The 14206-nt window shown below is 43.2% G+C and overlaps 1 protein-coding gene, 1 long non-coding RNA gene and 1 pseudogene across 2 annotated transcripts in view; 2 read left to right on the forward strand and 1 right to left on the reverse strand.

Moving 5' to 3' along the window:
- Window positions 1-249: 249 nt before the first annotated feature.
- LOC131828041 (small ribosomal subunit protein eS24-like) lies at window positions 250-642 on the reverse strand (annotated as a pseudogene).
- A 5455-nt stretch (window positions 643-6097) lies between these two features.
- TPD52 (tumor protein D52) overlaps window positions 6098-14206 on the forward strand; it is a 102706-nt gene continuing 94597 nt past the window's right edge. The window contains exon 1 of the mRNA XM_059166155.1: window positions 6098-6331. Within this exon, the coding sequence (XP_059022138.1) occupies window positions 6313-6331 (19 nt within the window). The 5' untranslated portion in view covers window positions 6098-6312. The remainder of the gene's footprint in view (window positions 6332-14206) is intronic.
- LOC131826677 (uncharacterized) lies at window positions 6421-13931 on the forward strand. Its single transcript, XR_009351701.1, has 3 exons — window positions 6421-6500; window positions 10242-10310; window positions 11591-13931. It is a non-coding gene; the product is annotated as an uncharacterized LOC131826677 (long non-coding RNA).

Here is a 14206-nt window from a genome sequence, read left to right on the forward strand (position 1 = left end):
AAGTCCCTAATCTTAATCCCTAGATTTTGTCTAGGTTTAGGATGTATACATCTTTGAGAACCCCAAGTCTAGCACAGGATTTTTAATGTCCACTATAATATATTTAATTTCCAAGAACTCTTTGCTCTTTTTTTAAAGGATTATTTATTATTATTTATTTATTTAATGTTTTTAGTTTATTAATCCTCTCACGAAAAGTCTGCACAAGCACCACAGATAAAGTCACTCCTTCTGTTGTTCAATCTCAGCTCACTTTTTGCCAGTGCCATCATTGGCTTTTGCAGTCCCCCTGACTTTCTTCCTTCTGTTTCTGCGTTCCTTTTGTTGTTTTCTTGACATCTTTTTCTTCCCATACAGGCCATGTCTTGTGAGTCACTTTTGGGTTCATTTTTCTTTGCATAATCCAAGGATTCATCAATCATGCCAAAGCCAGTTGTCCTTCCACCATCAAAATGGACTCTGAATCCAAATATGAATATGACATCTGTCATGGCCCTGTACATTTTGGCTAGTTTTCCCCCAAATTTCTGTCTTAGGTATTGTTGCCTTCTCAGGGTGAAGGACATCAATGACCATCTGCTTCTGCTGAAGTAGTCAGCTGGTCATGAACTTCCTGGTCTGGATAGTTCCTGTGTTGTTCATGATGGTGGCTGAGCTTCAAGCAGGCAGGGAAGGAAAGGGCAGAATTTTTTTTTTTTAAGATTTTATTTATTCATTTGACACAGAGAGAGAGAGACCACAAGTTGGCAGAGAGCCAGATAGAGAGAGAAGGGAAAGCAGGCTCCCCGCTGAGCAGAGAGCCCGATGCGGGGCTTGATCCCAGGACTCCCAGACCATGACCTGAGCCAAAGGCAGAGGCTCAACCCACTGAGCCACCTAGGTACCCCAGGAAAGGGCAGGATTTTATTTATTTATTCGAGAGAGGGAGAGAGAGATAGCTAGAGAGAGCATGAATGAGGAGGGAGAGGAAAAGCAGGCTCCCCACTGAGCAGGGAGCCTGACCTGGGACTCGATTCCAGGACTCTGAGATCATGACCCTAGCTGAAATCAGAAGTTTAACCAACTGAGACACCTAGGTGCCCCAACCTAATTCCTTCTTAGGTAGACTTTCAACCAATCTTCCCAGTTTGAACCCCACTTTCAGTAACCACAGGTATCTGGTGCCAAGTCCTGAGGTTTTTGGAAGTTCTGTAGTAGAATTAGGTTCTTCTTGGCTTTCCCCACTGCTAGCTTAGCAAACAGCTTTCTCAGATCTGCGAGATTCATTATTATCTTGCTGTAGCCTCTTGAATCCTCTTTGTCCTTGTGGACTTATCCCTTTATTGTAATTTTAGTAGCATGGGGAGGAACTAAGAATGAATGAATGTTCATTCAGACCACTGAATTATGACTTTAAAAGGGCGAACTTTATGGTAGGTGAATTATATCTCCATAAGATAAAATTTTAAAGTGAACAGATGTGGGCAATGTGCCATCTTTCTCCCAATGCATGCCTCCTAATTTTAGAGGTGTGACTCGTGAGCCCGAGGAGCCCAGAATGGTGATGGTTTTAAGTGATTACTTTTAAGTGAGAGTTCAGCTAAATCCATTCAGGTGTTCTGAGTCGTATCTGGCCTTGCAGAGTTGTATTTTTGGTGAAAGTGACACAGACTTCGGTTCCTCAGCCCTGACCTTGGGCACTTGCCATTCTAGCCTACACCATTTCTAGAAGAAGGGCACTGGTGCTCTAGAAAACTAACCATGCTTGCGGGGATGAAATGAACCGCAAGTCACTGAGTCAGACGCCAGCTGAAAACTGTACAAATGTTGTTAGTCACTTCGTTATTGAATCCAGATGTGATGACACAGTTTATACCCTACAATAGTCCAAAGGATAGATGAAAATATTTGAGAACAGTGACGGCAGAGAGTCTAGGGCAAAAAGGACTGTGGCTCCCCTCCCCACCCAGCTTCCATGATGTAATTTGATAAACACACAAAATTCAAAATGGCTTAAAAAAACAATACAAGGAAGATTAAGTGGTTTATGGCTTTTCTTAACATAGCCCAGATCAATAAAGTGAGATCACTTTCTGTTAACATTCAGGGATTTACACGTCTATCTTCCATTAGCACGAAGTGCTCTTTCCTGCCAATACCCATTTTTACACGTTTTAAAAGATCTTTATTTCATACTCACAGTCAGTCTTTTACATGGCTGAGAATACAAGATGGTCACGATATTTTGGTAAGCAATTAAGTCTTAATTACCAGACATCAAATCAGTATTTCTCCAAAACCTGATTTTGATTACTCGGGCTTCTGAACTCTCCCCAAGTATATGTATCTAATTTATTTGCATGGTTCAAGCATTAAGAGTCTGTTTTTCTGTTGGAATATGATCACTTTTTCAAAGTTGTGGGGCCATATACCTTTAGTTATTTGACTAATCAGGGAGCCTAAACTGCCTTTAGGAACACTTTGGATTGAGAGAGTTGGCAAATAAAACAGGCCTCCATGAAGAATTTCAGATAAATAATGAATAATTTCTTTTAGTATAAGCACGTTTCAAGTATTATAATGGATATTCTTATACTAAAAATTTTTTTGTTGTTTACCTGAAATTCACATTGAACTGGGTGTCCCATCTCTTACCTGGCAACCTTAGACCCAAGCTACTGGAGACACCCTTGTTGGGGACCCAGGCTGTAGAGACTGTGCAGGGTGAGTAGTCCTTGGTACCAAGTGATCACACCCACCCATTCCTGTACTTTGTTCACAGACCAGGCACTGTGTACCTGCAGCTCCAAAGTCTCCCATCTAAACCTATGTTTTCAGGGCCTTTTCCCTTTTCTCCAAGAGAGTCCTTTTGAGTGCAACCCTAGTTCAAAGGTATGACCATGGGGTGGCTGATGGGAAAGCACGCATAAAGCAGAGATATGTGACTAAGCTGTTCACACAGAGAAGCATGCCATGCCCACATGAACCTGGGACAGAACCCTAGGTGAAAAGACAGAGCCCGAAGAGAAAGCCAGGGCCCTCCATTTGTACCCTTGCTCCAGGCGCCACAAATGTGAGGAGTGGGTCTCAGAGAGCATCTGACCACGCATATATCTGGTGGGCGTTCTGCTGCCCTGCTGATGGGGAAAGGGTACAATGAGGGCAGACAGTCGAAGTTTCCACTTATAATGCAGAGCTTCTACTTCTATCCTTTCCGATATTCTCATTTGCTTCAATTCATCTGCTTTTGGGGAAGTTTCCTTGCATACATTTCACCAATGGATAGGTATTTGGGGAAACAAAAAGTAAAAAAAAAAAAAAAAATTCCATGTCATCATTAACAACAACACTACAAAGTAAATCTAGTGTGTCTCCCCTGTACTGAGTGAGCATTTTTTTTTTTTTAAGATTTTATTATTTATTTGACAGACAGAGATCACAAGCAGGCAGAGAGATAGAGAGGAGGAAGCAGGCGCCCCCCTGAGCAGAGAGCCCGACTGGGGCTCTATCCCAGGACCCTGGGATGATGACCCAAGCCAAAGGCAGAGGCTTTAACCCACTGAGCCACCCAGGTACCTCCTGAGTGAGCCTTTTAAGGGATGATCCAGCTAAATGCACCCAGGTGCTGTGTTTAAGTGCAAGCTATTCTCCAGAGGTTCCTCAGAGTGCTAAAACGTAAGCTCTGTTTATATCAGATGTAACATAGTGTGAGTTGTAAGTACATACTCTGTTTGCCATGGGGAAAAAATTAAGTAGAAGGAAGACATAGGAGAAAAGCAGGCTTCTGTGGAAATATCATGTACTGGGTTGTTTATGGTATGAACAATGCTTATTTAACCTCATAGAGAAAATTAAGTTAGTATTTGCCTAAGGTTTAGGATTGCAAGAACCCACCTATGTTGGTAAAGGCCAGGCAGGAATTTTTAAATGGTACGTTATATCAGTCAGGATTGCTTTTGGCTCCACATAGAAAACCAGCTATAATGGCTTAAAAAAAAGTCATGCATTTATGTTATTTTTGTAAGAAGACACTCCACAATGCCACTGAAGACCCGGATTCTTTCTGCCTTTCTACTCTGCCATCCTTGCTTGTGGCTCTCTTCACATGCTTGCAAGATGGCTGCTGCCCTGCTAGGCAGGAAGGGGGAGGGTGAAGAGCAAGAGAAGACAAATCTGTCTCCTTTTAAAATGATTTCTTGAAGGTTTCAGCTAGCTAACTTGGCTCATATCTCATTGGTCACTAATGCGTCAGAGAGTCATGCCCAGCGGCAAGGGAGCCTGAAGTGACCAGTGAGTGTTTCAGCAGGACATACTGCTATCCCAAACAATATTTGGGTTCTTTTATGAAGGAAAATGGGAAAACTGGATATTGGCTAGGTATCAGCCATCTCTGCCACAGATATGAACAAGCATATACATTCTTAAAAAAACAAAAAACAAAACAACCACACACATAAAACAAGGCATTTTTTCCTTCCAACATACAAATAAAGTCATCTAGCAAATTAAATAGATTCAAATAGAATAAATACTATTTCAACTAACACAATTTTCAAGTGCTATTTATGTGTCCACAAGTTAGTCCATACATTGAGAGATTATCTATCCAGATTTTTATCTCTGTACAATAGATTTAAACAGCAGTTAGTAAAAAATTCTTTACCACATTATAGAATTTTCTGCCAATGTCAAAATTTACTTTACCATTAGATATTAAAAATCATTTTTTAAAAAGCCTCTCATTGTGCCTCTTTGTTACAAACCCTAGATTGTTACTAGATCCAGTATGCCTTGTTTTAAAATTTAAACCTGAAAGCTATACTTACAATGTTTCTTCAATGCATGGTATAATTAAAGGGATGAAAAGATGCTCCAAATGATCCTCAACCTCCTCTAGCTTATAAACTAATAGGTTCTAACTTAGTAGGGCTGTGAAAAAGTTAAGACTATAGCCAGCGGCTGGAGAGATGAATGCCTCCTCTAGCTTATAAACTAATAGGTTCTAACTTAGTAGGGCTGTGAAAAAGTTAAGACTATAGCCAGCGGCTGGAGAGATGAATGCCTCCTCTAGCTTATAAACTAATAGGTTCTAACTTAGTAGGGCTGTGAAAAAGTTAAGACTATAGCCGGTGGCTGGAGAGATGAATGACGGGTGAGTGCCACAAGAGAGAAGGCCGAGCCCCGTGGGAGTAGGAGAAATGAAAGAGAAGATCTCCTCTGGTTGGGGTCCACAGAATAAACTTCACGGAGAAGCTGGAGATGCAGGCAGGAAGGAGCTAACACTTCACTTACAGTGCAGTGGCATGGAGGAAACGTGGAGTCGTTTCAGGTGACTATGGATAATTTTAAAGCATATTAATAAAAGCCTAGTGCGTGTGGAGTACTTTATCCTATGCTGAGAGAAGAAGGTCAAGCCAGAGCCTCCAGGTACATAACACAAATGTTAAGTTGTCTCACTCGCAGACCTAGATGGCCTATGGAGATGACGTACCGCTTCAGAACGACATACTCAAAGTGGCATCATGGAAAACGAGTAAATGCAAAAACCACTTTGAAAACAGAGCGCGGATGACAATGATTAAAAGTGTTATTGCTGGATCTTCGCACTGTTGATCAGTGACTATGAAGCCTTAAAACGCATTCCTAATTGGTCTCCGAAAAACCCGCACTGTCTGAAAAGAGAGATTCTTTGTAATTTTCCCCTTTTTGCTTGTTTCGCTGGTTATTGAGGATACCAGCGGATGTTGTTCTGGCAGCAGAAGTCTGCAAGTCTCTAAGGGAGCAAAGAGCTATTGGCATTTCTGAGTAACCTTCTGGTGTTTTCTACTGGGTAAGTACGCAGGAGCAGGGGCTCGCGGAGGCAGAGAAAGGGCAGCTTCGCTGCCTCCCAGGAAACTTTTGATATTATAAATAACTTGAGGGCGGGACGCCAACGCCGGGCGGGTTGGCGAGCGCTCCGCACGCCGCCTCCACCGTGGCTGCCACCTCTTCGCCACCCTTCTCCTCCCTCGCGGCGGCGGAGTTCCTCCTGGGGCGAACCGGCCGGCCCAGCCCTCCCAGCCGGGCACCGCCCGCCGCGCCGACGTGGCCGAGCGCACAGGTCGGCCGGGTCAGGTGGTTGGGTGACGCCCCGGGAAGGCGCTCCCCGCCGAGGGCGGGCGGCGCCGCCGCGCCCGACGCCTCCGGGGGAGGGGACTTCGCGGGAGTCGCGGGCGGAGGCGAGGAGGAGCGCGGCGCGGCGCGGCGGGCGGGCGAGCGGGCGAGCGTGCGATCCGAGCGGGGCCGGCAGCCGGTTGCGGAGGCGCAGAGGACGCGAGGCGGCGGGCGGGAGACATGGACCGCGGCGAGCAAGGTGAGGGCGCGGGGACGGCGGGCGCGGCGTCTCCGGGATGGGCGCGGGCGCGGCTCCGGAGGGCGCGCGGCTGGGCGCGGGAGCAGGTGCACGGCGTCGCCAGCCGGCGCCGGAGCGCGAGCCGAGCCTTCTTCAAGTTCCATCTTCCGGATCGGGTTCCGGCATTCTGGTGGGGCCCAGCCGCAGGGAGCGACTCTGGCGGGCGGAGCGGGCTGATGGGGCCGCGAGTGCGCGCGCGCGCGGCTGTGTGTGGATGCGAGAGGGGGAGAGAGATGCAGACCGAGAGACCGAGAGACATAGGGGAGAGACCGAGCAGGGGGTGGGGAGGGAGAGAAGGAAAGAAGGTTCTGGGTGGCGGCGAAAGGGCCGGCCAGGCTGGCGGAGTCGGGGCTGCGGACCGTGATGCGCTTTGGGTAGGAGGCGGTGAGACGGGAATACTGTGCAGCTAGCTCTTGTAACTGGTGGAAACTGAGGAACTGACGACAGTGGGTCGTTTCGCCGCTCAGGATGGGAACATGACTCCCCCCCCTGCCCCCCACACTATATTGAGACTTTCTGCCCTCGTCTAGGTAACGTGGTTAGGATCTTTGGTGGCGTCTGAGCCTATGGCGATGGTTTTGGACGTATACGTGTAATATGGGAGGTGTTCCTAAAAAATGTCCTGGTGGTTATGGGTTTATTTTGGGGGAAGGGAGCTTTTCATGGTAAGGGGCGTCTTTTACTCATCAAGGTGAAACCCATAGTCTCATCATTACTGCCTTGGATGCATTTGTTTCTGAGAACAGGATCTTAAGTGAAATTATCTCCACTAGAATTATTGTATAAGAGAGATGTAAACAGGAGGGCATGGCTTAAATATTTAAATATTAAATATTTAAATGTTGCTTCATCGTTGTGATAATAACCCAGTAACTGTAATACAGATGCGTGGCACGCTTTTCATTTTTTTTTTTTAAAGATTTTATTTATTTGGGGGGGTTGGGCACGCGCTAGAGCGAGGATGGGGGAGGGGCGGGGGAGCAGGAGAAGCAGATTCCTGCTGAGCAGGGTGACCTGTGCTGGACCGGGCTCCCGGCTTCATCCCAGGACCCTGGGATCATGATCTGAGTCAAAGGCTGACGCTTAATGTACTGAGCCATCCAGGCGCCCCGCGTGGCACGCTTTTTGAAAGATACACATAAATGGTTTAAAAAAAAAAAAGGTAACAATGTTAAGGTAAATTTTAAGAAGTGGGCATAGGAATTGCTCATATTTTGAGTTCAAACGCAACAGTTTTCATTTTTGCTTATTACTCTTTGCATTTACCTTTATACATTTTATGTAAATGAAGCCATATTCCATATATATTATTTTGTATTTTACTTTTGGTAAGTTGTAGGGATCTTTGGAACTTCCAGCCCATTCTTTCCCCCCACCCCTCAGATTGATCTTACACTTAACATATGAGTGCCTATATTGTAAACATTATATACAATATGTAACTTATATATGTATATATGTACGATAAGTAATACATTATATATTTTTTTATATGCATCCATGTTGTTTAGATTTAAGCTTATTGAGGTTAGAGGCATGTATTTCATCTTTGTCCATGGTAGGGTGACATCGTGATTTGAACATGGTAGATATTTAAGTGTTTGAGGCAGAAAGCTCATATCAGATCTTAAGTATATTGTTAGGAGAAGGCCTAGGAGCCACCATGTAAGCCAGAATTATTCTGTCTTTTAATGAGGGTGTCCGGGATGACAAACGTGTGAACATGCGTATTTGTATCTGCCTTACATTGTCATATTGAACGTAATGGTGTTTTTAGAGTAGCTGTGTTTGGTACTTGTCAAACCAGATTAAGTAGCTGTTTGAGTAGGTGAATGGAGCGACTAATTTTATTAGATTTGGTGTTCTTAGTTTGGCTGGTGAGAATCACAGTCATTAGTACCTCTGTGCTGATGACACCTTATGTGGTTTTTGTAGGACTAGTTTTTCATGTGTGTGTTTAAGACATATTTTATAAGTTCTTTGGCTTATAAGAGGAGCCTTTCTGTTTCTAACTTTCAGATGTTTTCCTCAGGTAGTCATGTTAGTTCTTGTTTTTAATTGTCATTCCTCGAGGGCAAGGGAAATCCATCCTCTTAAAGTGGGGAGTCTGAGAACTCAGCTCAAAATGAAAGATGAGTCACCTGCTTCAGGAAGGTCAGCTGGCTCCCTCAGCTTTGCTGTGTTGCAACCATGTGGCCTTCCCTTACACTTCTGGTTCCATGTGCTTGTCTCTTTTGCATATTCACCTTTTTGTTCCCATGGCACAAAGTAGGTGCTCAGAGATGTTTGTGGAGAGGCACTTGGGTGGCTCAGTTATTAAGCATCTGCCTTCTGCTCAGACATGATTCCAGGGTCCTGTGATAGAGACCCAAGTCGGGCTCCCTGCCCAGTGGGGAGCCTGCTTCTCCCTCTTCCCCGTCATTCATGCTCTCTCTGCCAAATAAATAAAATCTTAAAAAAAAAAAAAAAAAAAAAAAAAGTTTTTGTGGACTGCCAAAGATGGAAAGGAAAAGTGACCAAGAGCACCTTCCGGCTGTTGGAACCTCTGATGTTCTCCCTTGGTTCCCACTTACTCCTGTTCTTTTTTTCTCTTCTCAGTATTTTAAAGGAGCAGAACTCCGTGGTTAGGCAGAGAAAGTTGTTAATAAGGTTGTGCTGGACTGGGAGGGTAAGTTTATAGGTGAGGTCTTTGAATAAACAGAGTGATGGCTCAGTCTTCATTGAATCCATAGTGAAACTTCTGGCTTAAAGGAAGAGGAATTGGGATTGTAAACCTGCGTGTCCATTATCAAATAATGCTGGCTGAAAGAAGGTGTATGAAACTCTTTGATTCTCTCTTGAATTATGATTTTTGTAAAGTACTTAAAGCCACATAGGAACATGTTAAGATTTCTTTAACTTTTTAGTATGCATGGAGTTGGATTTGTCTGTGCCCTAAAAAAAACCCCAAACAAAACCCAACAAAGCCATACAACTCTAGATGTAAAATAAAATACCCGACCTCTTGTCTTAACTGCATTTTTTTTTTTTTTTTAAGATTTTATTTATTTATTTGACAGAGAGAGATCACAAGTAGGCAGAGAGGCAGGCAGAGAGAGAGGAAGGGAAGCAGGCTCCCTGCTGAGCAGAGAGCCCGATGCGGGACTCGATCCCAGCACCCCGAGATCATGACCTGAGCCGAAGGCAGCGGCTTAACCCACTGAGCCACCCAGGCGCCCCTTAACTGCATTTTTTTAATTGAAAATATCTCCATACATATGTGAAGTCGTCAAAATCTTTCCTTTGCTCCCTTTTTTATTTAACAGAGCTATAAAGTTTGAGAAAGGTTTTCCTTGTTTTATATAATGTGTTCTAATGCTCTTTAGTATCTGGCTAGGATTCTTCTGTTTTGCCCACCTTCTCCTGATCCAGACTTTGTACACAATATTCTGCTTCTATTGAGAGCTTAGTCCATGGTAATTGATTTGAAACCTGCCTTAAAAAAGTAAAGATAAATAAATAAAAACACACCATAATCTGCATTATGCCTCTTAAGAGTTTCTACCCAGAAACTAAGCATAACACATTGAATGTGTGTGGTGCTTCTACTTTGAAAGTGTAGAGTAGCGTGCTAACTGGAGGGTACATTGTGTAAAAAAAGAAAAAAAACCCTGGCTTCCTTTTATGGTGCTGAATAAATATTTACACTTCATTTGTGTCTTAAGTTAGTAATAACCTATAGTTCAGCACTATATTGAAGTGGTGATCACCCTACCCGTTAGTGCATTTTATCTGTGTTTGAATTCACACATCTCTCTCTCTCACACGCACACACATGCACGCACATACACACACACACACACACCCCAAAACTTTTTTTTTTTTTTTTCAGGGAGAGAGGGAAGGCTACTGCAGCCAAAAAACTGGGAGAGGAGAAGGCTGCAGGAAAAGTAACACAATGGTATGTCACTGTAATTTCAGCGCTGTAGTTATGCCTTCAAAAATAATAGAACTGTGAGATGTCACTTACTTTAAAGTAAAATAAATGTAGAGATGAGTGGATAACCGTATGGAGGGTATGCTTGCAGATCTCAGGGTTTGACCCACTCCAGTTCTGGGTTTCTTTGGTCAAGTCTCAGCTTCCATCCATATGGTGCTAATGGGTTTGTTGTTGGAATTCACTTCCTGCATTTATTTTTATGCAGTTGCTTGCCTGGTCTCTAGGGCCCAAGCTGAGTGGTAGGAGGGGTTGTGATCTTTAGCAGGATCTCAAAACAGAATAATCTATGCACACAATAAGAGCAGATGTACTCATTATTCGAAACCAGAAAGAACAGCAAAATACCCTGAATTTATGTGTTTCTAATCCTTTTGTTGTAGGCTAAGATTATGTTATTTTCCTTTGGGGTTCATTATTTCTGTTTTAATTGTTGACTGTTGTGAAGTCTCTCTTCTGAGACTCCCAAATTTTATTTGCATTTGGTACAGAAACCATAATCTTAGCCATGCATTTTTATTAGAAAAATATCCAGTGGATCAAATGATTTAATGTTTGGGTGAAGTTAAAAAAATGTTTAAATTAAAAATACTTTTTGGAAGCTGTGACTCTTTTAGAGAAATTGGAAAACAGAGAAAAAGAAAAAGTCACCTGTAATCCTACTGTGAAAGATCATTATTAACTGCTTTATACCCATCCATACATCTATGTGTACTTTTTTCTTTTCTTTTCTTTTCTTTTTTTTTTTTTTTTTAAGATTTTATTTAGGGGCACCTGGGTGGCTCAGTCGTTGGGTGTTTGCCTTTGGCGTGTGATCCTGGTGTCTCTCCGTATTGAGCCCCGCTTTGGGTTCCCTGCTCAGCAGGAAGCCTGCTTCTCCCTCTCCCACTACCCTTGTTTGTATTGACTCTGTCTCTCTCTCTCTCTCTCTCTCTGTCAAATAAATAAAATCTTAAAAAAATATATATTTTATTTATTTATTTGACAGGACCCGCGAGAAAGGGGGAACACAGCGGGGGAGTGGGAGAGGGAGAAGCATTTTTCCTGCTGAGCAGGGAGCCCCATGTGGGCCTCCATCCCTGCACTCTGGGATCATGACCTGAGCCAAAGGTAGATGCTTGATGACTGAGCCACCCAGGCACCCCTCTGTCTATCCTTTTACACAAGTTGCAAAATAATCTCTTATTGAATATTTCATTTTATATGAAAAAAAAATTTAAAAGTTTTTATTTTATTTACTTAAGTGATCTCTACACCCCACATGGGAACTCACAAGATCAAGAGTGGCATGCTCTTCAACCCAACCAGGCAGGCGTCCCTTGTAACTCCTTTTTCACTACTGTGACCAGGTAAATAAGGCGTTTGCTCAAAATTGAAACTGACTAAAAGGTTGCAAAATCTAAATTTTCCTCCCATTCCTGTCTCTCGGGGCGGGGGTGAGGGGGCTATTTCCCTTGGATAGCAATGCGCCATTTTAGCAGGTTCTTCTCTTTCCTCCCAGAGATTCTCCGCATGTAGGTATCCATACACTTACTTGAATATATATGTGTATGGCTGTATTATATAAACTGTAGCACACAAATCCTTTAGCACCTGACTTCCTCCACTTAAATACAGTGTATGTCCTAGAGATTATTCAGCATAGTGTTACATAGAGCTGCTTCTTTTTTTAATGGCTGTCTGCATGTGCACCATGTTATGTATCATAATAGGTGATGTTTGACTTGTTCCCTATTGATGGCCAATTAGTTTTCCCCTGATAATGTTGCTTTTAAAACAAATCTGCTGCAAATCAATTTGTATGCAAGTCATCCGATAAATGTGCCAGTATGTCTGTAGGAAGGATTCTTAGAAGAATGTGACTGTTCAGTTTGGATAGTGCGAAATCGTGCTCCGTAGAAGTGGTGCCAGTCCTACCCACCAGCAGTGTGTGGGCATCTGCTACCCTCCATCATTGGGCCTGGGTGTTGTCACACTTTTTCTTCTCTGCTTATCCTATATGGAAAGAGGGGTTTCTTAGCATATGTTTTATTATATATATTTTAATATGAAGGTGGTTTGGTAAGTGTGAGATCTAGATTTCATTTTTCTGTGAAATGTCCGATCATATACTTTGCCCAATTTCTGTTTTGTTCTTTTTTCCCCCTCGATTGCATTATGTAACCCTTTCTCCACGGTATGAATTGCTAATGTATTTTTTCTTCCTTTGTCTTTTACTCTTTTGACTTGATAGTGATTTTTTTTCCAAGTGGAAATACTAATTGATGGCTGTTGGCATTTTTAGCTTCTAGCTTTTGAATCATTCGTAGAAATGCCATCCTCACTTTGAGTTTCTGTTTTTATGGTTTTATTTTTTACATTTAAATCTTTCATCCATTTGGAGTTTATTTTGATAAAAAGTGTGAGGTATGAATCTTAGCCCTGCCCACCATTGGCTACTTAGCTGCCCAATACCACTCACTGAAAAATGGATTATTCCTGTATTGATTTGAAACACTACTGTTCTCATACACTAAATTTCTGTTTTCTTTTCTTTTCCGTTGATCCATCTCTGCATTCCCAGCAACTAAACTAAGTTGTTACAGCTTCATAATATGTAAAAATACCCAGAAGGGCTGGTCTCCCCTTTACTCTGTCTTTCTTTTTTTAAGTAGGTCCCGTGCCCATCAAGGAGCTTGAACTCATGACTCTGAGATCTGGAGTCACATGCTCCTCCAACTGAGCCAGGCAGGCATCCCTCTATTTTTCTTTTTATTGTTAGATTTTTTCCTAGCTATTTTTGCCAGATTCCATTTCCAAATGAACATTAGAATCAGATTGTCTGGATGAAAATTCAACAGAAATCCTGTTGGCATAGCTTTTCTCCCTCTCTTCTCTCTGTCCCCATTCCCATCCCCCGTTTCTCTCCCTTCCTCCTTCCCTCCCACCCTCCTCTCTCTTCCTTCCTTCCTTCTCTTTTTTCTTTCAGGAAGGAGTGGGAGGGGCAGAGCAGGAGAGAGAGAGACAAAATCTTAAGCAGGTTCCACACCCTGCAGGGAGCTGATGCAAGGCTTTATCTCATAACCCTTAGATCCTGACATGAGCGGAAACCAAGAATTGGTTGCTCAACTCACTGAACTACCGAGGTGCTCCCCACCAACAGTTATTTTTAAAGGGACGTGGGGGGTGCCTGGGTGGCTCAGTGGGTTAAGCCTTTGCCTTCGGCTTGGGTCATGATCCCAGGGACCTGGGATCGAGCCCCACATTGGGCTCTCTGCTCGGCAGGGAGCCTGCTTCCTCCTCTCTCTCTCTCTGCCTGCCTCTCTGCCTACTTGTGATCTCTGTCAAATAAATAAATAAAATCTTTAAAAAAATTAAAGGGAAGAGGGAGGGCATGAGGAGGGAAGCAAAAAATGCATGAGGGAGGTTGAAAGGGTTCTTATTTCTCTGCATCCTCAGCAACACTTGTTATTCTTTTTTTAAATTTTATTTATTATTATTATTATTATTTTTTTAAAAGATTTTATTTATTTATTTGAGAGAGAGACAGTGAGAGAGAGCATGAGTGAGGAGAAGGTCAGAGAGAGAAGCAGACTCCCCATGGAGCTGGGACTCTGGGATCATGACCTGAGCCGAAGGCAGTTGTCCAACCAACTGAGCCACCCAGGCGTCCCTATTATTATTATTATTATTTTTAAAGATTTTATTTATTTATTTGACACAGAGAGAGAGAGAGACGGTGAGAAAGGGAATACAAGCAGGGGGAATGGGAGAGGGAGAAGTAGGCCTCCCTGCTGAGCAGGGAGCCCGATGTAAGGCTCCCCATCCCAGGACTCTTGGGATCATGACCTGAGCTGAAGGCAGATGCATAACAACTGAGC

Source organism: Mustela lutreola, chromosome 3 (genome assembly GCF_030435805.1).
Source record: "Mustela lutreola isolate mMusLut2 chromosome 3, mMusLut2.pri, whole genome shotgun sequence".
Taxonomy (NCBI): Eukaryota; Metazoa; Chordata; class Mammalia; order Carnivora; family Mustelidae; genus Mustela; species Mustela lutreola.